Below are 25,700 nucleotides of genomic sequence, written 5' to 3' on the forward strand. Positions count from 1 at the left end.
CTTATTTAGAAAAAGGCACAGGAGCTTCAGGCAGGTAGCCAGCAATAAAAATTTAGACAACAACAAGGCTTTTTTGCTGCATGAGAAACAGGCACCTCCTGAAATTTCAAATTAACATTAATGACCCTTCTGTAACAGCTGTTCAATCCAACAGTGCTTTCCAACGGGGGGACCTCGCAGCATTAAGCTTCACAGCACCTTGATGAGACACGGAATCTGGTGGGCCTGACGCAAGCCTGTGGGCCCTAGCAGGACCATGCCTGTCCAGCATCACTGTGGCTTTATTGAACTTCAGTCAGTCACTGCTCAGCCCAGATCAAGTTTAAAAAAAAACCAACCGTACGTTTTCCCAATTATTCTTGCGTGCAGCCTGGAAGATCAATAACTAACTTGTGGCATATTCTGTCCCATCCTTGCATCTTCAAGACAACGGTGCCTAGCTCCTTCCTTCCTCCTCCTATTTCCTCTGCCAGAATAGGGCAAGATCACACTGGAAGTGCAGACAAAAACCAGCAAACGTTAAGCCATTGGTTCCGACTTCCCACATTTAATCTCCTCTGGGCTGGGAGGAGGCGGGGGATTGCACCCTACTCCGACCCCATCAGGCTGAGTGGATTCTCCCCTCTGCTTTGAATCACACCTGACTTCTGTGCCAGCTCAGCAACCTGGATGTTTTGGAAGGTTTGTGGTGGGGTTCCCCCCCCAGCTTCTCTTTGATATTTTTGCTCCCTGGTCTGTTTCTCTTCCCTTTTTATACCCCATCTCCCATTCTGTTTCTGTCCTCCAGCCATACTTCAGCACTTGACTATTGAGATGTGGGCTGCCATTTAGAAAGTGAGTTGAAACACGGTGGATCACCAAGACAACTGTTGAGGGCAGCCATAGGGCTGGGCAGCGATGCTTTGTCTCCAGAATTCCCAAAGGCCACTTACAACTGCCTAGTACCACCTCCCAGCAGATCCGCTTTGTCTGCATTCTTGTGCAAATATAAGCACACACAAAAGCAAGAGTGCAGGAGGTGGAAAGGGCATGAAGTGAGACTGCCAGGCTGCAGACCTTTCCTGGGTTTTAATTCCTCCCTCTTTGCCTTGGCCCATTAAAGCCCCGCAGGCCGTGCACCGTAACAAGGTAACAAGGCCACCCATAAATGAGGATTCAACCACAAGAGCAGGAAAAGGCTTCCTCCAGTGAGAGCTGCAGCTCAAGCTGCTCCCTCCTCCCCTATCCCCAGAAAATTAACATCTCCTTTTAGAAAACACAATTAAAAAAAAAAAAAAAAAAAAAGGAAAAACCCTGGGGAAACTAAAGAGTTCTCACGGTGAATTTTATTTTGTAAGCAACAATATAAACATGTGAATAAGAACAGGCAACATTTGCAGGGCTGGCCTTTGATCCAGAGTACCCTGAATCTAGCAACCCTTCAAGAGTAGATGAGGGCGAGCCTTCACCTGCGACTCCAGGGGCTAGCCAAGTTGCAGTCCACCAAGACCTTTGTCATGGGAAGACCAATGCTTGAATATTTGCTATTACCAAATGTATGTGCAATCTCGGAATGTACCTCCCACCTCCCCCCCCAGGTTAAAAAAACGTCATACAGCTGCAAACCAGTAAAAAAAATTGCTTCCAGCTTATTGAGACTGAAATGGCCTGTTGGACTATAAACTGAAATATCATTCTAGAGATAACCAACTGGTCGTGACACAAAGTACTGTATTTACAACTCAAAAATATAACTGTTATATACTTTAATTTATAGCAAATTTAATACATTAGTGTTTACAAAATAAATTCTGGACTCAACTGAAACAGCGTGCTGCTTAGCAAGTTCTTTTTCCTTCCTCTCACTTTAACCGAAGAGACCAGCAAGCTTAAGAGCTTCTTCTGTGATCCACGCACAGCTTTTGATCGTGCCAGATGTTGAAAGAACAGAACACTTCCTGCATCTCTAAAGTCTTGTTGCTTGGTACCGTCTATCACTCAAGCTGTACAGTTCAAACCTTAAGCTGTCCTTTAACAAGTTCCATACATGTCTCATGAAAGCTACTCAGATACTAACCAGGGCACTGGCTAACGTTACAAACTGAAGAAATATCTTATCCGTATTACTAGCTCACACAACAGGAAAGAGGAAATATAACTACACATTCAATCTCTTATTTCTAACAGCAAAGCTGCGAACTCCATTGCTTAAAGTAAGATACTTCAGTAAGTGAAACAGTACCATACAGTTCAAGAAACATTTTTTTAAAAAACAAACATTTTAATAGTATAAAAAGTTGTTTACTGGTGTTTCTACTATAAAGCTTTGTTCCACAAATCAAAAGTGATAAAATAATTGGATACGTTTACAGTGATAAGAGACTGCAGTGTAGACATTTCAGCTCACATTTTGCTGACCGTTTCAGTACAACATAGACTGCGACTGAATCGTTAATACACATCTATGACACAGAGCAAACTGCAGACATGAAGTGCACACCTGAATATGGAAATTTACCCACTGGCATGGTAACTTACTTTCCTCAGCCCTCCCTTTCCCCTCCAGAACACATCGTAGGCAAAAACTGTATCCAGAAACTGAGGCATATAACTACTTTGACTGCAGGAGAGCAACTCTTATTGAGGGAGTTGCGCAGAGGGAAGATGGATGCACACAAACACACCATGGTAAATTCCAAAGTTATATGCCGACTATTTCTCCTTAGATAAAATGACATCCGCAAAAGTGAAAATGTACAAAAAATAAAAACTGTCAAATAAATAAAGAATACAGATGTTAATTAATCACATACATAAAGAAACGTATTGGCATACTGTATGCAGTATACGGTATATTCATAGAATCATGTGGGCTGGACAGCACTTAATAAGGAGTCACATGCTGAAGATGTAACTCCTTGTCTCTCTCCTCCAAAAGATCTTATGGTTTCTGGATATCAAGTGCAACCTTTTACACCGATGCATAAATCCTGCATCATATTTCATCTTTGCCACACTTAGGATGCTTTTTTTTTTTTTTTAAAGATCCACAGAGAAGTCCAAAAAGTTATAATGGTCTGAATCACAATTTTTGCAGCCCTGTCCATGCTACTTGGTCTCTTGGGTTTCCTAACCAAATGAGGTTTTAGTAATTGCACAGTATATCAAACCATAGTTTTTCCCAAGGAAATGGGAGCCAGTCATATGGACTGTTCCATACTCTAACCGGCATTCTCTACACTCCTGAACTGTAGGTAGGTATTATGCTGTAAGTGTGTTACATAAAGGCTGCTGAAACCATTGAAAGTGATGTAACGATAGTTAAGTGTCAAGTACGTCTGCTATAATACAGAATCAGGGTCTAGGTCTATCAAATGCTATATCCACATAACATTTTAAACCATGAAATATTTTATGCATTTTCCTTTTTTCTACAAATATTGTTGCAAACTTGCTGTTAATTGTGTCACGAGGTTCGCATTCCTAATTCTCCAAGGATTTTTAATTCAAATGTTTAACAACCATATCTACGCTAGGTACACTTAAAGTAGACATTGAAATTTCAAGTAAAATGAACTGTAGCCACATCTACTGGACTCAATACACGTCCCGACATCTAGATTTACTTTGATAAGTTATACAAATACATAATACATTCTTAAATAATGAAGACCCGCAATATTAATTTGTGAATCTTCCCACGTTATAAAACCACTTTTACAGGAATGTTTCTCCACCTGTATTACTGTTTTAGTTTGCAGTGTCTCTTGCTTTCCTGTTTCCACAGATTACTGTACCAGTTCTTAGGCTTTGGCTATTGAAATCTCTTATTTGAATGAGGCAACACTGGTTATTAAGGCTGGTTTTTTTTTCTCTTGTGAAGTTTCATTCTTTACTATGACACCGTTTTCCAGAGCAGAATGACTATCTTGTGTCTTCAGGTTCTGTTTTTATGACTTTCCTTTCTATGTTGTTAAAAGCCGAATGAGGAAAATCCTTTAAAATACCAAGGCCTTCTGCATTAAGAAAAGAAAGAAAAAAAAGAAAGATGTTAAAACCGCTGCTTGGAAACAAATGTATTCTGTTCTTAATTCAAGAAAAAGGTCCATGAACCATATGGATACTAACAGTTAAGCCCTGCCTCCTCCTGCCGGGCTTTAACCCAGCTGGGTTAGAACCACCTCAGATACATTGCAATGACAGAGTAATCACCACAGATTTACTCCAGTTCTCTCCGGGAGCAGGGCTTAGCAGAGATGCACTCTGCACTTGCATTTTGAAAGGGAACTGGTAAAAATCCCCAACTAGAGATTTCACTAAGTGAATTATCACTGCGATTGGGACACACTGCAAAAAAGGTGAGCTAAGATTGCAATACACCAAAGTGGAAGATGCAAGATTCTGCTCAGTCTTCAAAACAACTACTTTGCATCTTGTCTTTCAAATAACCTCTCTCCCATTGCATCTTCCAAACTCAGGTGGGATTTTATTATTATTCCTAAACTTGCGAGAGTCTCAAGAATTCCTGGCTTAATCTCAGTGTGCCGAGTATTAAACTGAAACCACCCATATAGATTTCACAAAGGATTTTTGCTGACTTCTATCAAACTTAGAATGAGTTTCTCGCAATGCCAGAGGTAAATGACAAGTTTGCCAGTGAGCAGAAGTCAGCAAATAGGAAACCCAGTTCAAAAGACTTCCTGCATTATTTGGTTCACAGTACAGAAACAGTGCTAGGTCCTTATAAATCAGAATAAAAAGTCTTTTAATAAAACGTCTGATTCCTTTATACAGAACGAAGTCATGTTACAATCCAACTGCATTACAATGACAGCAACGTAAGTATTGAACAGCAGTAGTTTGGGTCAATACCGCTCTCTGAAGACAGACACATGCCAGAACTTGCCTAATGGAACCTAGTTATTGCATCCTCTAAGGTTTTCCCATATAATATTCAATCTGATTGTGGATTAGCAAGTAACACTCCCCTTGAAGTTTTGTCCAAAGCCTTGATTAAGAGGTTACACATAAAGCATGCCAGGCTGAGCTACTAGCTTCTTCACTCAGAGACATGATGTATTAGTAAACTCATCGCAGGCTTTGTAAGAAATGGTGGGTAATTTACAAGGGACAGGACTAACCCGAGGACTGGGACTTTGCCTCACCACTGGGGTAAAGCCGGATCAAATCACTGCACAGAGGTTTTCCAACATGCTGCTCTCCATCAAGTGAAATGTGCTGCAACTGTCTACTTGGCAGATTTGACATTCGGAGATTCAGCGGTCTTTCACCTGGAAGTTGTTCACAGTGAAACATTGATGCATTAAAAGTAAAGCAGTATTAAAAAACAGGTGGAGACTTAAAGACGTACTAATTCTATCAGCAAAAGTGCATCCTAAATTCCAGCTGCTCAGGGAATTCTTCAGGGAAGATTTCTAGCAAAACAAGGCCTATGTAAATATGCTGCTTTGCAGACTATTCCACAGGCACTGCTAGAAAGGGACACTCAGCCATAAAAAAAAAAAAAAAAAATCTCTTATTCTGCTCAAAAAAGCCTTTGAGATCCTAAAAATTCCTGCTCCCACTGCACAATGGATAAATGGTATAAAGAAGCCTGCACTATCAAGAAGAGCTGGATCCACACACCTAATTCGTCCTGTATACTTGTCTACCACATTGCTTGACCAATACACACAAATGAAAACCTATGTTTTAATGCTTACTTATACTGATTCCCCTAGTTTCTCCCTCTACTGCTTCTCTTCCCGCCCTTAAACAAACTAGCTTTTAAAAAAACAGATACAAGAACTTCTGGTTGCATTTCTTGTGTTTATAACATTTTGTCTCATTTCACAACAGTAAAAAAAGAAATCCAAACAGAAAGCGCTCGAACAAAACAAACACTCCTAAAATTAATTCAAGCTAAGGAATAGCCAGTTGGTAAATCAAAGAGATAACCACAAAACTGTAAGCTTTTTGAAGAATAACAAGCTACTAAGAACATCATTAGAATCTGCTTAGTTCTAAGTAATTTACATAGCCAGCTCCTCAGGTTTTGTTCCTAGACTGCACAAACAGGTAAACAAAAGGGAGTACCAACTACATTATCTGCTTTATTTTCAATTTCCACAAAGCAAGAACACAAATGAAATGCAACATTCTGCTCTATTTTCAAAACTTAGGTTGAAGCTAGAGCCAAGTTCTGCCCTCAATAATAGCAGTGCACTCTACCTTCTTCCCTCCCCACATTATCCATATGGAAAGCAGTTTGCCTAGATACATTAGAGTAACAGAGCAGAATCTGCCTGTACATCTGATTGCATTAGTTAGACTGTAAGCACTTCAGGGCAGAGATCTTGTCTTGTCCATTCAGTGCTCAGTGTTCTATACCAGATAAAGAACACCACTGACAAAGGTTGCATAACATCCAATGTATTTGCTGGCAGCAACGCCGTGCCTGGAAGCTACCATACCTTGTCCATCAGCATTATCTAATGACATGCCATTGGGGCTGTGCTCTTCTGAGTTTTGTCTGTAACACCCTGTGGAAAGACGTCTCTCTAATGCAGCCTGGTTGCAAAGAAACTCCATCTGTTTTGCCATCACCTTTTCCGACTGCAAATAAAGCAAAAAAATTTTCTCTATATATACATATATAAGCGAGTCAAAACACAGGGAAAAAACAATATCAGATGATAAGACTAACAGCCTAGATAAAGGTTTTTGTTGACTCATATGTACAGATGTGTGCTTTACAGTTTCTTCAAAACTATCAAGCAAACAAAATACTTTTGCACCCATAAAGATTTTCAAACTGTACATCTGAGTCACTCAAGAATACTTAAAATGCAAGCTGCTGTAGCTCATCCACACAGAAATGCAATGTTAAATTCCGTGCTTCGAAAACACACAAAAATCACTTTCTGCACTTTAGGACTGCAGGTTACGTGAAGAGAATCTCAAGAAAAGCAAAAAATCATGTCTTAATTATCCAGTTTGCTCTGTTCAAATATATGTCTTCACAAAGTATTCCAAGAGCAATGGCAACATCTGCTAAAAACTTATGCCAAGATTTCACCAGACATCTTGGAATCTTTATTTTAGGAAACAGCACTACACAAGCTTAAAAATCTGCCATTCTGAAAGTGTAGGATGACAGTATGTTTGTGGGGGATAAAGGTGTGAAATGTCTGTCTAGAAGAAGAACAAGACCTATACACCTCTAGAGAGTGAAACTAAACAATGCAGTGCAACGTGGGAGGAAATGGCGTCTGAATGTTTGTCATTGACTTTAATGCCAAGAGAATTCTAACTTTCAATATAATCTTGTTCTTGAGAATGTAAATAAGCATCTTGCAAAAATAAAAAGAAAATCACAAGTCAAGAAAGTTGATTTAGAAGAGCCACAATGAACATAAGAACAGAAAGCGTACAAATTTAACATCTACAATTGATAGGAAAAAATTCATTTCTCTTTCAGGTAATGCCATAATTGTTTCAACTAGTACAGAGGCCTATTAATTGTAGAGCACTTAACTTTTCTTGGGAGACGATGAAAGCCCTGACTTCCCATGAAAGTCTGCTTACTTAACACAGTTCAACAATTTACAAATACAATGACAGCATAACAAACCAGCAAAATCTGAGCTTCTCCAGCATAGTGATGACCCTGACAGCAGAGTAACGACGTGACCGCTATTTACTTACTCTGGCTTAGAGCTCATCAGGTTCTGCAGAAGAACCCTGATAGCGCAAGCTTGGTCTTGGGAGGTAGGTAAAAAAAGAAACTATTTTCAAATAGTTATCTTTCAAGTGTGCTTTAATCTGCTATTCAGTCACTCCTGTTACAACTTTTGAACTGTAAAATAATGTTTAAAAAGACTAAAACATTTCTCACTCATGCCATCTTTGTTATTTAATTGGGATAAAACCAGAATTTTAAACTGCAATGATGCTTCTGATCACCACAGAAAAACCTGTAGAGTTGCAGATACATTTAAGCTTAAAATAAATCTCTGGTCCATTGTTATGTAGCAGTGACCAATGAAAACTTCAAAGCATATACAAAATGAAAATAAGCTTGCAAAAATCAGGTTCATTTAACTACTATGTGACATCAGAACATGTAGCATAATTGCTTTTTGATGTATCACAATGAAGAGATTTGTATGACTGTACGCTACTTTGCAATGGAAGAAGGTAAAAGACAGGGTAACACATCTAGTCTCAGAAAACAGGAGTGTAACTCCTAAATGTAATCTTACGTGAAAATTCGGTGATTACATTTGCCCAAACCAGCTATACAAAATAAATTTGTTGCAACTTAGCATGAAATCCCTCCTTGGCAACAACTGGCAGTAGGAGATGCGTATTTTGCCTCAAGGCTGGGATACACTACAGAAAAGACAAAGAAAGAATCGGAAACCTGTCTTCATTTATAAAAAGCTTCCGGATACTCAAAAACACTGCACTTTCACCAGGCTAGACGTTACTTAGAAAGGCAATTTATCCTCTCGGATCCAGAGGTTCACTATTTCCTAAATATATTGGCCTTTATTCTTACAAGACATGTCAGAACTGAAGACTCCAAAATCGCCTACTCTATTCCTCTAGACGCAGTAACTTGAACTTTCCATTTATAGCTAATAACGCAAGTAACACAGCACATACTGTACTGATAGTACTCTACTTGCTCCTAACAGGCAATCACGTATTTTCAAGCCTACTACACTATATATTACCTCCTTCAAACTAACAAGGGTAAAGCTGTAGCACCGTGTCAGAACAGTTTCAGAAGGTAAACCCAAATTAAGAGTGATGCAATCACAGCTAAGCTAGGTAGCCTTTGAAAATTGACAGTAATTACTTTAGTCATCAAAACAATACTTCAAAATCAACGTACAAAGAGATGGCCTGTATTATTCACAGTGTAGTGTAGTTGGTTTACCTGGGAATTAAGAGCTGTTGAGTCTTCACTGGTTCCTTTAGCCAAAGCAAGTGGCATTTGGTCGTGCTGATAGAGCGTCTGGACTGTGTCCTGGAAATCAGGATAACCATCCTATTGAGCATAAGAAGAAACCAAACACCAAGAGGGACATATTATTGATTTTTCTTCATCCTCTCTGTATACTCAAAAGAAAAGAAAAAAAACAAAACCAAAACCACACATTCCTGAATTTCTGTGAAAATTCTGGACCGCAATTTACATGTTCGTGCTATCCACTTCATTTAAGTTTGTGCATAAAACACACACGGCCCCTCTACAACAACTGCTATATATCTAAAATGGCATACACAGACAATCCTATCTCATTTCTCACAGTTTCAGGTGAATCCAGACTACTGTTGTCACTGACATTAAACTAGTTTATATTCAGCCTTGCCAGGCAGATCTAGGCCTATGGTTTCTGTCACTCATTACGTACAGCAGCTTTGGAGATTCTTAAGAAATCAAGTTTATATGTAGTCAAGAATAAGGCACAGCAGCTGAATATATTAACCTTGAGAAACTGAGCAAAGCCTCCTGAAATTCAACGTATTTCACACAGAACCTACACTAGTATCAAAACGAAATATCTCCATTTTAAAAGTAGGGTAGCAAAGACTTTATATTATATGGGAAATCATGATTCAGTAATTCTTTCAGTCTCAAATGCTTATGACATGCAAATCTCTTTTGCAGCTTGCATATGTACCAATAAAGCAGATACAGTTCCTGTGAAAGCCTGCCAGACTCCATTCGAATAAATTAATCATCGAAGCAAAGGTTCAAGATGAGAAATTTATCCTGCTTGGCATTATAAAAGGAAAGCTCATGTAAAATAGAGGAACATCCAGAAATGTTTACAAAAGCACAGTATAGGTGACTTAAAATGTGAGAGGAAGCTAGAGATCTTAAGACAGACCCAAACCTGGAAACAGTGACATCCGTCACTGAGGATTCATAGACCCAAGTATCAAAAGTACGCCAAATTAGGTATATTTTCCTTGTGGATTCTAGAGGCACATGCATGTAAACAATAATATTTTTGACAATAGCTGGACAAAGGGGTTACAGCCGAAGAACAAGAAAAGTGATCTTTCAGAGAAACCACAGGGGAAGGACTACAAGGTCCATGCTGTTGGCAGGCTGCCCACTGACCTGCAGAGCAGTGGTCAGACCCACGTCAGGTGGCCAGACCCCCAGTGCAACGCAATGCCAATAAAGCTATTCTTTATGCTCAGGGAAAAAAAAACACCTGTCTGAACACTGCATATTGCTTTTATCCACCCAACATACTCCCTCAGGGAAAAAATAAACATGATAGGTATGCAAAATTTCACAACTAGGTAAATTGCCACAAAACCTCATCCTCTAGAAACAAAGGCTTTGCAGCACATTTCCATGAGCACTGACCATTTTCATAGTTAGACCTGAATTTGTTTGGGAGAGGAGAATGATTATGTGTAGGAAGATGAGAAACTGAATACACAAAAACCTATCACTCAGGATCCTATTTTTGCAACAAAACAGGTAACACGGCTCTTTATAACGTATCTGTCATCACTTGCCAATACAAAACCAAAGGCTGCTTCCTGAAAGTGTGGCCAGCTGCCTGTTGCCATTGACTGTCACCCGTCAGTCATGCGGATAACTCTCGGATGACGATGCAGTTCTGGATCACCTTCCCGGAGCCCTTCCCCACCGCTGGCTGTTCTCCTTGCGGCCCCGTCAGTAAGGGCTGATGAGGAGTAGGCTGGGCCAGGTGATAACCTGCTCTGCACCACATTTGCCTGGCGGTTCCTTTTCCCTCTGTGGTCAGGAGGGCCTGCTGCAAGCAGTGCAGCATTTTTGTTTTGCCATGCTGCTGCTCAGTTGTTTTTCAAGCAGCTTCATGCAGCAGATGTTCTCAGTCCCACATGTGCTTTTTTGCTCCCTCTAATGACATTTTTCCTATGAAAACAGTAGCTTCTACTGCTTTTGCCGTTTTTGTGAAAAAAACACAAATCCCACACTTCGACTGGTTTTCTTTTCAACCTTCTCAGCAATGGTGGGGCGGGCCTTTTCTCTCCTCTCCCTCCACCCATACCAGCACCAAGGGAAGACGCTTCCTCACAGCCTCCGCTCAGGTCTTCCTGCCTGTGCCCCCTGACTCCCACTGAGCTTTGTGAAATTAGCTTTTGCAAGCTCTCCCCAACCCTCTCGTTCAGCTGAATGGAGACACTGACACACAGAACAATTCCTTTATACCACACACAGCAAGAATATTTTTAAAACTCTCTTTCTTTGCTGTCTTGGCTGTTTGCACTGACTCTGAAGGGGAACCTCATCAACCCCAACGCAAAGCAGCAGCGATGAGTAGCCCCTCCCTCCGTGACTTCTGCATGATATACCTGTGACTTGTTTTGCTTTCTAAGCTGGTGCCACAACAGCTCATCGCTTTGAGCAGTGCTGGTACTGAGTCACAGAAGATGACAAAAATAAGGGGTGCCCCCACCCCACAACACCTATGCAGGAGAGATCCTTGCTCTGCAGGAGGATGCACCGTTTCCATCCCTATTCGCCTGTCCAGCTCTTTGTCCAGAGCAGATTTAGGAACTACAACCCCTTTTTTATAGTCTACTTCCAAATCCCAATTCACTCCATTCCGTTTTTCATTCCCTCCACACCTTTAGTCTGTCATTTGCCTGGAATTTTTTTCCCTTCTCCTCTCTACACTTCACTCCCACAGCTCGTCCACCCACTCTACGAATAAGAGGGGGAGAGCTCGAAGGGGAAGAGAAAGGCTTTTACAGGTAATTTGATGTAATTCATGGCATATTGTTTCTTTGTAATGCTTGTGCAAGTTTCATATTCATGAAGAGGATAAATTTACAATGGTGGCTGTAACCCGGCAATGTTGCAGCTTGCACACACAGCTCTGCTAGCTCTGCTCAAGGATGACCTACAGAGTCTCTCTGGGGGTTGTTTTAAGTGTTGTTGTATTTCAGAAAATTAACTCATCTTTTTTTTTTTTTTAAGTAATCTTTTACACTATGCAAACAGGGTGTGAAGTCTTTCCAAATTCAAGCACTAGTATTTTAGACCACGCTTTGCGGAGACATTAATGACTAACGGGTAAAGGAATGGTGAATAATGAAAATAGAGAGTTCAGCCTTAAAACAGAAAGGCAAAATGACCTTTACCAAAAAAGAAAAAAAAAGAAAAAAAAAAGGCAGAGCTAGTTACAACGACAACAAAAAAAATCACCCATGTTCAGATCCTCTGCATGATATTAGCATGATACTGAGCTAATAGAGCCACAGTGAAGAATTACAACTTTAAAAACAGGATAAGCAATTCTTATCCAGAACAGAAGGAAGAATCTGCAGCATTTGCTAGCATTTTCATTTTTACCTCCACCTTTCTAAAAACAAACCACCCCCCCCAAGTCCCCATACTACTAAAAAAAGGACCTTGTTTTTTTTTTAGCAAAATGCAAGCCCCAAGAACCCAAAACACCACATGTAAAAGTGATCTACTGTGTAATACTGCATCTTTTTTTAATTTCTTTGAAGAAAAGTCCATGATTTACAGTGTACCTCAGAATTATAATGCACTGAAGTAATGGTTTACTCCTTAGAAGACTCCCAAACTTGTAAGAAAAAAGACATTTATGCTGATAACAACACTGGTCATTTCATAATTAATAATGCTATGCTATCAAAGGAAAGATTATTTCATTTAGTTTAATTTTCAATTTCTTATTTTGGAAAAAGTCCTACTCCTGAAATAGTCATTTGTACAGTTAGGACATGAAATTTTCACAAGCATTTTAAAATGTGACTGGTTAATTTTAGATAAAAAGAAAACCAAGTAAACATTCTTTCTGAGAATTACTGAACTAGAAAGTGTCTAGAGAAAACAGTCCTTCCAGACTTTTAAGATTTCACCATGCAGAACATAAGAGAATGCACATCCCCCTAAGGCTCTCCAAATTTCCTGCTCTCCAAAAAACCTAAAGTTTCAGCCTGTATTTTTCAGGATTTTAATTTTACTTTTTCTTTCAATGAAGATCCTGTGGAAAAAAGCACCTCCCTTGCAGTGTGTCATTTTAGATACTTGCTCATCATCTATTATTACCGAATGAAGGAAAAACTTCCTAATGCTGAAATGTAATAGTCAGTGAAATACTATTTCAAGCAGAGGAGCAGCAGCTCCCCACCAGCTTTTATAAATTAGGACTAGACTAGACAAAAGAGGGGAGGCTCAAGCAACCAACCTGCAACGTGTTAATCAAGGCAGATAATGGTGAAGGTGGATAAAATCATTTAATGCAGCTTTTCCCTGCTCTTTTTTGTGGATCGAAGAACAAGCGCAGGTCAAAGCAAATCCTAACACATGTAAATGACGTTACTGACTTACCATCAAAGCTACCAGTAAATCCTCAATGCACATGTATATTTTGTATTATATAAACTCAAACTACAACTGTACACAGACTGATGGAACTTAATAAATCAATAAGTAAAGATTAACTCCTCTATACCTATTCATAACTGCCTTTTCAAATCTAACTGCTCTCACCAGGGTTTGCCTCACAGGAAAAGCCTTTGTACAGGTAACAAAGCATCTCACTACTGAAAAAAATGAAAGCCTTACATTCAGTGCATCATTTATCACAGAATGAGTTACATATGAGAAATGCATTCCAGGATATGCTGCAACTTTCCTCTACAGTTAAAGAATATATCACATACCTGTGTCACATACAAATCTAGCTCAGGCCTAGCTTACGTTCTAATGAGTAGACAGTACAATAAAAAACCCACAACACTAAGGATGAATTAGATACTCACGTAACAGTGAAACAGTGATTTGTTTAAAAAATAAATTAGAAAGGAAGATCTGCTATTCTTATGATGTATACAGGTATACATACTTAAGATTTTTTTTTTTTGTTCATTAAAAGTGACTTTATAAAAGGCCTCAAATTTATTTTCCAGCAGTGGTAACTGAATAAAAAGGTAAACTACATACATGTTGCTCCGGCGCTCCTAACAAGAAACTCCCAGCATCTCCCTAAGCAACATCTTGTGCAGGTGTATACATTAGCCATGTATACATGTGCTTTTTACACAAAACTAATTACAAAAAACCTGTAAATTAATATCTACAGGCACAACCATTTGTGTTGACATATACAGCTTTTAGTTAGCTTTTGACTTTTCAATATGATCAGTTTTGTAATTTATAGCATAGTCAGAGATGGCTAGTATTCAGCCATCAATCCTTATCCAGAACTCTGAATTCTGGACATGATCAAAAGCTGACTCAAGTGAATTAAGCAAACCCCACCTCACACTGACTTAAAAGCAGGAGGCCTTATGGGAAGACATTTCCTATAGCACTTGAACTTATCCCACCACAGGAAGTCAGTCAGTCCATTCCTCCCCCTCCTACTCGCTCAGAGTGCAAAACACTGAGAGTAACTTTGCCATTAGGCAAATCCTACTCTTTACCCCTGCTCCTACAAGTTTCTCCATCAAACATTTACATTTGCAGAGACAGTGGTGATATTCTCCCCCTCTCCTTTCTCTCTCACACCCATCAACTGTCAAATATTTTTCTGACAATTTTCCTTAAAACAGATCCCTTCAAAACAAAAGTGAATTTTAGCATGCGTAGGTCAAAATACAGGAGTCACAATACTGTACCTCTATCTTGATTCTCTTTGGTGACAGCTCATCCCTTTCTCCACATTTAGATCTAGAAGAGAAGACACATACTCTATCAGTAAACAGCATGTTAACCCTGACCATCAGAAATAATAATGAAAAACAGTCAAGGAGGGAAAAAAAAAAATCAGGCAAGAACAAGTGAGATGCACAGAAAAAGCCTCCAATTCACTTGAAGTGAATTATTCCAAGTATAGAGGAATACAAGCGCCTTGTGTTGTTTTCAAACGTGTCGAGAGACTCATGCACTCTTCTTCTGAACGGAAAGGAAAGCTACCTGAGCACAGAGCATTACAGAAATGCTTTTGCCATTGCTTACCCAGAACGGATGTGTATTTACATTAATCACTATGGAAGACAGGGGAGCAAAGGAAAACCATACAAAGTGTAAGAAAATGTATTTTGAAAGGATATTGCATTACACATGAGGGACTTAACATTTAAAAACAATATATAGAAAGTATCAAGACTTTCAATCCTATTTATTAATTCTAAAGTTTTAATTGCATTTAAAAGCTGCTAAGCCTTTGTTATTGTTTCATAACAGCAGTTCATTTAACAGAACAGTAACAACTGAAATTAAGATTCAGCTTCAGTTCCTTTAAAGCAAGTTTGTAAGCCACTCCCTATGACCTTATCTTTTTCATTCCATGGAAACTAACAAGCCAAATCTGTATATCGAAAAAAAATAATAGATACATTAAGCAGGTTTGGGCACTCTGCCTATTTACATTAACCTTGAAATAGACAAATGCCTCAAATACTTGAAATGCCAGCCTCTCAGATGCCTCTTAATGAGCACTATCATCACAAAACCTGGAAAACTAGAGAGCAAATAAAAAGGTAATTCAAGATAGCTAAATCTTAGCAGTTTGAAAGCTTCACGACTTAAATAGCATTTTCCTACCCTCCTCAGAAGAGCACTTTGCTAGCTAAAGAGCAAGAAGAAAGTGTCTCTAGTGGTTCAAAATAAATGCTATCAGACTGATTAGTTCCCTGAAAGTAAAGGTCCTTCGAGTTAATTAAAACCTTACTTGGTGGTCCTGTAAGTATACTTGTATGTAACTTCTCGAGAGATTTGCCGAGCTAGTGCGAAGAGTTCATCTCTCCTGGTCAACAACGCGTTATCTTTTACACACAGCTGAGCGGCTGCTTCATTAACTGTTAGCTGGAAATTAAACACAAAAACAGGGATTCATGATTTTTCATACTTTCACCCATTGTGCTTGTAAAAGTACCTGTTCTTCTGAAATAATAAAAAATTTCAATTGCAAGTAAAATTACCTATAATTGTGTACTAAACCCTGGAGGGTTTCTTCAGTTTATTTATACCCTTACTAAGCCAGGTAAGCCTCTAGGAAGAGAAAAGATGTAAATGTAGTTGGTGCATTTAACGTCCTTTAAAGTAAAACATTATTGTAAGACTCTCTCAATATGCGCTGCTTGTGCCTCATCTCAGCATTAATTAAATCTCAGTATAAAACAGTAGCTCTGAACATTCACAGTGTTTGGCTCCCAAAGCCTGGTTTACAGGGAATACTATTTTTATAAATGCAATATGCCCAGGACTTGGGGAAAAAAAAAAAAAGAAAAAAAACCTGACAGTGTGGGTACAGATGGCTTTCCCTGGTGAATACAGCATAAATTCTGTTGAAGGTGATGGTTTAAGAAACGATTAAACTTTTTTTAGCTACGTTTCTCACCCTCATGTTTGCGAAGGCTATCTTCAGACATGAATCAAATGTAACTTGTTTCAAGGATGTTTTCCTGAGCCTGCCGGGACACATTTCCAGTGCCTCTGCTGCTGGCAATAGTTTCATAAAGAGGGGAAAAAAAAGCGCCTTAAGTTAAGGCTCAACACGGTTTCGCAATGCTCTTCAAAAGCCTATAGGAAGTGGCGATACTGTCATGAATTATACCAGCTTAACTACACTGCTGTCTGAAAAGCCTGTGGTCAACAGTATGGACAAACAACAAAATTATTAACGCAACGAGAGACACTGAAACTGAGATGCTGGAGAGGAGATTCCCTGCTCCTTCCACAGTAAGCAGGGGCTGAAGAGACATTTTCACTTCTTCCTCAGCTGAAGAACAGTCAGCACGTGTAATGAGACGTAACAGCAAGAGGCCCACAGAATACTACAGGTGTTTTTTCCAAAGTGCCCACAACTCTTCACTCTGTTTCTAGAAATTAAGCTGCTTTGAATGGGCTTGGCTTCTCGCAAATGAGCACAGCTGCTTTGCTGCTACTGTCAACAGTATGTTCTGTATCTGTCTCAGGCTAGTGAATATTACAAAGCAGCTAGGTTTTCCACAGCACAGTCAGCATATTCATGACTGATTGAGACGTGCCATCCCCAACCCTTGATCTGGCAGTGCAAAGAACAGCCGCAGTTCAGCGCACAGGGCTATGTGGCTGAGGATGGGCAGGACCACACACATGACCTCAGACACCAAACACACTGCTCATGCAAGAAGTGCTTTTCACAGAAGCAGACAGAAGGTGAAGCTGAGGACAGACCAAGCAGGTCTGCAGTTAAATGGTGTCTCTTGGGAGAAGGCTAAGAAACTCGCTCCTTTACCCCACTGTCTACCACGCTGCAGAACGCTACTTGTCAATTAAATCAGAGGCCAACAACTCACCCAAAACACCACACACTCCATCCCTGAAGGATGGAAGCTGTCGTAAGACATGAACAACACACAACCATGCTGTGCTTCCCCGTGCTTGATGTCATCCAAATTAGACAAAATATATTTTGCCTAATGCAACACTTGTTCTCCAGGGAGGGTGAAAAAACAAAACACACGTATCAGAAGAGCTGAGATTCTCTCAGCGGCCTGCTAAGAGATGCAGTATGCAGTATTTCTAGTAAAACCTCACACAGAACTGCTGTTCCTAATATTTCATAAGCATTTTTTCCCGTGTTTAGCATAAAAGCCTGCGATACGTCCTGCGATACCTGAATGCTAATCAGAGTACAAACATGTCTTTAACAGGTGAACTAGATATGATGCCTGATCCTTTAGTCTCTGTACAGACAAAAAAAAATCTTAGGTTTAATCTGTGAAACATCTCTAGGTTACTATGTTCCTACAATACAATGTACTAAAATAACAAACTATTACTCCTTAGACAGGAACAGTTGTTCTACAATGTCTATCTTTTCAGAAAAAAACACAGGGGAAAAAAAAAGATCCAAAAATAAAAGATTAATACAGCACTGATGAAAAGAATTACCATCCAAAGCAGGCATTAATTTCTGTAACAGTGATAGCTATTACTTTGCAGAGGATGAATAACATGGCTAATGCTTACAGACTAATTCAAGATGTTTTTTATCCCTCAGTAAAGTGTTGAAAGGTTGCAAAGAGCTGAAATGACTGAAAATGCTCTGGATAGTTGTAAGCAAAAGCTGTTTATCCTAATATATGAGAAAAGCCAAATGTTTGTTCGTTTGTTTTTCCTGGTTTCTTCTTTCAGGTCACATCCAGACCTACTGAATTGAAGTGCATCATGGCTTCCTGCCTTTTCAGGAGGCATAATACTGCAGATAGAAAGTGTTGCATGTCTAAAAATAAAGATTCTGTTTGCTGGAAGCCTTAATGATATGGAACAACACATAACCCTTTACGGAGAGGGATGGGTATATTCCCATCTGAAGGGGTTCATAGATTCCCCCACTAAAAAACACATAATTAAACACCAAGCCCTACTGTTTTGGTGAGTCAGCAAAAGAAAAGGAAGAGACCGAGCTAGACAAAATTTATTACTTGCATTTCTTATTTCTGTTTCTCACACTATTAAACAGGACTTTTTTCAGTTTTATAGGTACCTAGACAAGCACTGAAATATTAACACGCAAATTACAAATCTGACTCAAACAGGCACGGGTCACCAAGTTCAAGAACGTGCCTCGTACTCATCCCTCCTCCAGTCCAACTTTAAACATAAAGTGCTCTCCATGCCTGAAAAGCTGTGTAATACTGAGACAATGGGATGGATTAAGGACAGAATGTTTATTAGTTTTGGAACATCTTTGAAAGATTCTGCATCAGATTTTATGCTAGATCAGTGCCTTATGCAGATAATCCTACCAACAGCACACGCTTCCAAACCAGCTCAGTGTCTACAGCTCTCACTGACATCTAATGGCTGCTCAAGCCCTCTGAGACACTCCAGTGTTCATACTGAAACAGAGAATATTCTCACTAATTCACCACTAATAATTCCGCCAAGTGTGAGTTTAATTTGCATGCAACTCCACTCTGCTTGAGAAGCCAGAGATACTCTGATCTTTACATTAAGCAGCTAACCACTACTTAAGTTTTTTAAATTCATAGTGAAGTTTATTCAGCTGTTCATTGCCAGCTGTAAGGAGAAACCTTGAACTGTGAGGCAGAATGACAGCCTAGGAATGTATTAACACGTGCAGAAACAGTCCCTGGACAAGCAGAAACTTACCTCCCTGGTTGTTTAAGGTCCTTCCTTCTGAGCAGCAAATTGTTTAAGCCATCAAAAACAAAAATCCATTGAAGTTGAGTTTACAAAAGGCAAACTCTGGTTTAGCAGATTTTAAACAAAAAAATGGTCTCATCGCTACTATTTGTGTATTTTCTGCTTTAAAATGGAAATGGAGAGAAAACTGTTCAAGACAAAATTTTGTGAAATCCGGCCTCTTTAAGCAAACAGTAAACCAATTATGAGCAAATTCTTCTTGCTTGCATGTGTGCAGTTCCCATCAAGTTCAGCGAGGCCCCACATGCGTAAGTGAGGCATAAGTCAACCACATACTCCTTTGATCTTGTGCCCTTAATCATAATAGCGATAGAAATATTTCCTAAAGCCAAACCATGCTCTCATTCCATTTTTAAACACAGTTTTACAACGATGTAGTAAAGATCTGTAGTGCAGTACTAAAAAAGAAATTAACGAGGCAGAGCAGTCATCCTTTCTTCCAGTTCTTTGCTACCCTGCTCCTTCAAACTACCACCTCACTATTCACTCCTCCAGCTTCGTAGAGCCACTCCTGAGCCTACCACACGCCTGACACAAAAGCTGCCCCCGGTGCCCACCTCCCATTACACTGCTGGATGTCAGGAAATTATCCTACCAGAAGTCTGCCCAGATTTCAAAGTATTTTCTGCAGCCGCTACCCCAGAGAAAGATTGCAAAAGTGTGCAGCTGCACACGTTGTACACCTTGGCTGCCTCCATCCTCAGGTGGGGAGAACCCCCTTTCTCTGAATCCTGACTCTGCAGCAACGTACACAGGGCATCCACACAATTAATCCTTTCAAATCCTGCCTCCATCTCATATGCAACTTGTTCTGTTATGGGAGAGGCTTCCGCAAGGTCAGGGGAGTAAGATGAGATCTGTTCTTGCACACTGGATGAATTCATAGATTATAAGCGTTCACCATAAAGCCACAAAGCACATAAGTGAAAGCTGCACAACTAGAACTGTGTGGTAGAAATGCGGCTGACTACTGACAAGTTCCCTTGGAAGCGTCTCCCCAGTCTGTAGTAAAAGCCCTAGTGAAGTCACTGCTGGTGATGCGCAGTTGCCTTATAAATGTAAATATATAAACAAAAATGTAAAGAAATACACCTTGTTTCCTTCTGCCGTTCTACTCAGAAGCATAAAGAGAACCTAGTCTTACGTTATGGATCACACACCTACAAAACTTCGCCTTGAAGCGAAAAAAGGCTAAAGCCAGTAGAGTTTTTCTGGCACTCCTGTAACATAAACATTGCCTTTCCTTTTGGGAGCTAAGCCTTACGTGCCAAATTTTAAATCCAACTGAAATTTTGCAATCACTGTTAACTGTGAAAATGCTGATGCAGCATTCATATCAACAGCGTTCTGGCACCGCTTTGAATTAATGTTTGTTCTCCTCTTGTACTGTACTTTGGCACTAGGAAACTATCCCCCACACAGACACACCTATTGCGTTACAACATACGCAGTGTGAGCCTCAAGAATGCCAGAAGAGAAGAGAAGGAGGCCCGCATGGACTTTTAAAGACAAGAGGGAACAGATGCTGCGCAGGTATTAAAGGACAAACCTTCAAATTACAGCTACCCATCAATACTGGAGACGGTCCATTCCCCTCCTCCTCACGTAGTCTGCACTTCACTTGACCGGCTTAAGACCACTGTGCCCAAAAACCACCACAGGTTGTATAATTAAGCTTCATCCCAGTTCAAACACAAAAAATCCCACCCCACTGGGTTTAGAGACCTGATCAGCAGAATCCTTTCTACCTCAAGGGCACAAGCTACAGAGCAGGCTCTCGAGGTGAGGGAAGACAGCAGAGGGTAGTAACCAAGCCAGGTGATCCTGTTGCCATGCACAAGCGATTTTAGTTACTGATCTTCCAAACAACCAGTCTACTCTCAAAGCTGCAAGGGAATATCAAGACAGGACTGCTTTAAAAATGTGCCGAATGCCTAGAATCCCAAGGGCCATGCTCAGTGCAACACTGGTTTGCTATTTCAGTGCCGAACTGTTTAAACCCTCTGTCTGACAGGCCACACCAGTGACCGAGCAGCCTGATGACACCAAGTTGAAGTCATCAGTGCATGCATGCACGCATGCACCCACCCAAGAAAGGGTATTTCTACTGCACCCGAGATCTCTATCCCAGGGCAGGGCTGCCTATGGCTCCTGTAAGACACACAACTCTCGTCACCCAGTGAGAAGTGCCTGTACAAAAAGTGTGCCCTGTGATCAGCATCTCATAAAAGGTGTAGGAATAAGGGAGGAAGCCCACTGTTGCTCAAGGTATTTTACCTCGTGGAGGGTGAGATGCTTGCCATCCTTTCTTTTTGAGTCAAATCTGCCATATATTGCACTGTACTTCCTGATCTCCTCCTCTTTGTGAGGGTCCTCGTCACTCATCTCAAAGATGTGACCAATCATCTTTGCCAGTTTCTTATTTGTTTTCAGTAACTCCTTGACTTCATTCGAGTCACTTTTGGGCAGGGAGGGAACCATACGTTCTACGCATTCAGCAACTGACAGAGCAGCAGCGGCATCCAGGGTCTCACTGTTTTCCTTTGGTGAAGCTGGAGAGCCAAGGTCAGCTGGGGAAAGACTATGTTCACTCTCTGTGGTGTGGTGTCCTTGCCAGAGTCTCGATTCACTGCCGCTCTGCAGTGATAAGTTCCCCACCACATCGGATTTGCTTGCGCCCACGCTTTGCACACACGTCGTGGCAGCACATTTTGGAATCTTCAGGTGAGGCTCTCTGGTGCTGCTGTTCCTTTCGTAACTGCTGCAGGATATCCCCAGCCACGCAGGAGACCCTTCTGGCAGCTTATATATTGGAATGCTGCTGACCGGTAAGGAGGTGAGAGGCTGGTTAAAAAGACCAGGGTTTGTGACCCAGTCCCTCAAAGCCTTCTGCAGCCTTCGGACATGAAGCGGCTTGCTAGCCATGCCTACCAGAGCCATTATCTCCAAAAACTCCTCTTCACCTGCTTCACAGAGCTGCTGGACATCATCGCCGCCCTGCTGAATGAAGGCATCAAAGTAGAATAAGAGATTTGCTTTTTGTAGTATTCGATACAGCTGCAATTCCCCAAGGGTTCTAGGTAGAGCTGACGCCATCACGGATGACAGAACCTGCAAACAGTAAAAACAGAGAGAAGATGAGCACCAGAACACCGACATCCAGACACATTCCCTCCACTGGCCATTCTTCCATAAGGCTGTCAACTCAGAGGACAGATTTCTTTCTCTCATTATAAGAACGCGTATGGAAATGAAAAAAGGGGCGATAGCTTTATTTTTTTACTAACTTAATGGAAACATTTGTGAAAAAACAAATCAGCAGATAGTTGCGATGCACCTACAAAAAAGATGATTCAAACATGAAGCCAGCTTGTTTTCAGCATTCCCACTTCATGTTTGTTCCCAAGAATGTCATTCAATATTGCTCACTGCTTCTACTTGACTCTCTTTGATATCTTCAGATCAAAATGATCACAAAACACTCTGAAGAATTACTGAATACTTGATCCCCTGAAGAAAAAAAGCACATCAGTTTCGATTCTCCTTGATTCTCAAACCATTTCCTCCCGTAACAGTGTGGAGGACCCGTAAAAGGAAAGCAAAGAGAAAAGTGTTTCACAGAACCCCAGAGGATTAATGAACCTGGATCAGTAAAAAGGTGTTTCAGAACCAAGTACTTCTACAGTTTTTCCCATTTCACATAAAAAGGATCTAATGGCTCTGCTGATCTTAATTATGGCAGCAACATCCGCAGACAAAGCAAAAATACTGATGGACTCCAACACATGTAGTTTAAAAACGTTATTTTGAATTCACCTGCCCCTTCCATATGCTAACAGGCCTGCATGTCATTGATATTTACGACACGAAATACCATTCAGCAATACAGCAATTGCGCCCTAAGGGCTCCCAACAGACAAATTGCAGCAGTATTCTACCCTTATGGCTGCAGAAAAACCATTTGCACAAGTTTCAACTTCATAAAACCCGTTATCCACAGTTATCCCGTAAATAATAAACTCTTCAGGGAATTCTAAGATCTCACACACACACCTCTTCACCCTACAATGGCTTTCACAACTGCAAGCGGATAATTTCCAGTATTACTGTATTAAGCTAAACCACCAATCAATATGGTCTAAAGCATGTAATTTATAGTTGGTTGGAAAAGTAACGGAACTAAAACATGGAGCTGGTCTGCTAACATTACTCTGGCTCTACTATCACATTGCACTTTAAAAAACACACAGTAGTAACCTAAAAACCAGCACTTACAGAACAATTTGCACACACTGGGGAGAAACTATTTTAATAACATGCAACCCCCCCTCCCCCAAAACTCCGATGCAAGAATATATGTATGCTTTGGGGCACTGGGAGACTGGTAATCAAAAGTAAAACTAAGGCAGAAATTATTTTTACAATATGCACTTTTGCTTTTTTTTTTTTTTTAAACAATATGTGCTTTCTCTTCAGTAACTCAAAATAAATATGCAGATGTAATAAACGGAGCTCAACTTCTATTCAGAAGGCATCTGAAAGATCAGGCTTTTGCTACAAAACTTTGATTAAACTCTACTGGAGAAAAATAAAATGAGGAGGCCAACAGAAACTTTACAAAAATGTATGTGGCACCAACAGGATACCTACAAACAATCTCTTCAGGAAGAAAAGCCCTGGCAAAAACAAAAAATACAAAAAACCCAGACCACCAGCTGCACATATCATTCTTTGTATGCTGGCAATAGTCAGTTCTGTCCAAAACAGAATGGACAGCAATAACCATTTAGATCTGAGCAGCCACCTCAAGGAGCTGCTGGTGAGCTCAAGAGCTAATAAACTGCACACTTTGGAACGCAGGGTGAAACTGGAAACACTTAAGAGCTACGTATTTTAGAAATACAGTTTAGCTTTCAAAAATCATAGTTAATTGCAGAAAACCAATTAAGTACTGTCCACACTCAAAGATGTGAGCAGCCACAAGGAAAATGAGGAAAATCACTTAAGGTAATCCTTTAAATGGTACATAATTCAGTATTTTAAAAATTGTCATTACTTCACAGAAGTTCTTAGAAAAATCCTCCCATTCCATACAAACTTTGACAAGACAAACAAAACTAACAGCTTATGGTTTAGTGGCATTTCAGTAAACTGTTCCTACCCTCCCATTTCAAATGATGTTGACTTTCTACCATCAAGACCACAAATTAACTTATATAACTGTTACAAGAACACCCGTTTGCTCTCAAAGTCATCCATCTTAGCACAAAATCTACATAAATCTACATAAATGGACTTTGTGCAGAGAGCTAAATTGAATCCTGGGAGGACGGTGGCAGTGAAATTACACACAGCCCAAGAGCTCCAGGCAGGGCATGGAGCTAATTTTTCCAGCCCACAGGCTGGAAGAACAGCAACAGTCCACGAGCAGCCTTTACCTAGAGGCTCCTAACCAACAAATCTCCTCATGACAGGTAAAACTGGATTAATATGTACTATGGAGGCGTCAGTAGCAAGTCCACAGTTCAGACTGCGTTGAGATCTGCATTTAAAGCAACACTGAAATCCCTTTGTTTTGTACTTTAAAGACCAATTCTGTTTTCCAAATTTAGTACACTAACTCCTGAGAGGGCCACACAAATTTTCTATTTCAGATTGCCGCCGATTTCTGCCGATTTCTGCAGAGAAGACATTTTCAAACACCCCACTTTTTGACCTCTTTTCTCCCTTCATTAAACTGAGATCCTTCTGCACTCACCTCAACGACATCCCAAGCATTTCTAAACTTTTACAAGGGGAAGGCTCCCTCCCCTTTCCGAGACAGCCTCACCACACCGCCAGCTACGCTCCTTTTCCAGACATTACCGGTCCGCTCCACTGGTTCGGCTCAGCTCAGAGCCTACAAAGCCAGGAAAGCAGGTAAGCTAGTTGACCTGGAGGAGTAAGACGAGGCTTAGGAGGAGGACAAGCAACAAACAAGGTTTGCTGAGAAAGCAGCACAGCACTGCTGGAATCAGAAGAGACCGTTAACCCAGAGGACACACGGCATTGCTGTTGCTGCCTGTCTCTGCTTACCTATCCAGCTATGGCAGAGCCTTAGCTCACCCACTCAAGTCTCAGTGCCACACATCTTTCAGGTGACCTTTAAATTACATCTATGAGACGTAAAGTATTGCTTTCCACCACCGTTGTTCTCATTTCTTAGTGCAGCAGGGACCGTGCTTTTGGGGCAAAGGGTGAGCACGAGAAGAGGTTATGCAACAAGAAGACACGGGGCAAGCTCACAGCCATGAGTCTTGTGCATGCTCCTCACCAGGGAGAGCACCTCGGGTAAGACCCTGGGGCACCGTGTGCATTCCCCCTCTTCCACAGCCTGCCCGGTAAGTCTTAGGCTTTCTAATCTGTGATCCCAAACAAACCTGGTTCAGGATAACAGCCTCATAACGTCCGCTGGCAAACCCTAAGAAGCTAACCAGAACGATCTGCTGCCTTAGGAGCAATCAAG

The 25,700-nt window shown here is 40.6% G+C and overlaps 1 protein-coding gene across 2 annotated transcripts; it reads right to left on the reverse strand.

Annotated features, from left to right (window-relative positions):
- Positions 1 to 1,307: 1,307 nt before the first annotated feature.
- NAB1 (NGFI-A binding protein 1 (EGR1 binding protein 1)) lies at positions 1,308 to 22,301 on the reverse strand. 2 transcript variants are annotated; one of them, XM_009334202.1, is made up of 7 exons: positions 21,473 to 22,301; positions 15,711 to 15,844; positions 14,656 to 14,707; positions 8,927 to 9,037; positions 6,453 to 6,594; positions 5,121 to 5,270; positions 1,308 to 3,995 (listed from the first exon to the last, which is right to left on the reverse strand). In XM_009334202.1, the coding sequence occupies exons 1-7, from the start codon at positions 22,289 to 22,291 to the stop codon at positions 3,904 to 3,906; spliced, it is 1,500 nt and encodes a 499-aa protein (XP_009332477.1). In that variant the 5' UTR covers positions 22,292 to 22,301; the 3' UTR covers positions 1,308 to 3,903. The 2 variants fall into 2 exon arrangements, with proteins under 2 accessions (XP_009332477.1, XP_009332478.1); XM_009334203.1 differs by having other exon boundaries at positions 5,145 to 5,270; positions 21,473 to 22,291.
- Between the last annotated feature and the right edge of the window lie 3,399 nt (positions 22,302 to 25,700).

Source organism: Pygoscelis adeliae, unplaced genomic scaffold (assembly GCF_000699105.1).
Source record: "Pygoscelis adeliae isolate BGI_AS28 unplaced genomic scaffold, ASM69910v1 Scaffold251, whole genome shotgun sequence".
NCBI classification, from domain to species: Eukaryota; Metazoa; Chordata; class Aves; order Sphenisciformes; family Spheniscidae; genus Pygoscelis; species Pygoscelis adeliae.

Coding starts and splice junctions, on each gene's coding strand:
- NAB1 (XM_009334202.1), bottom strand. CDS start 22,291: ATGGCGTCAGCTCTACCTAGAACCCTTGGGGAATTGCAGCTGTATCGA. Junction 15,845..21,472: donor AGCATCTCACCCTCCACGAG/GTAAAATACCTT, acceptor TTTAATTTCCAG/CTAACAGTTAATGAAGCAGC. Junction 9,038..14,655: donor CAAAGAGAATCAAGATAGAG/GTACAGTATTGT, acceptor TATGCTCAATAG/GATGGTTATCCTGATTTCCA.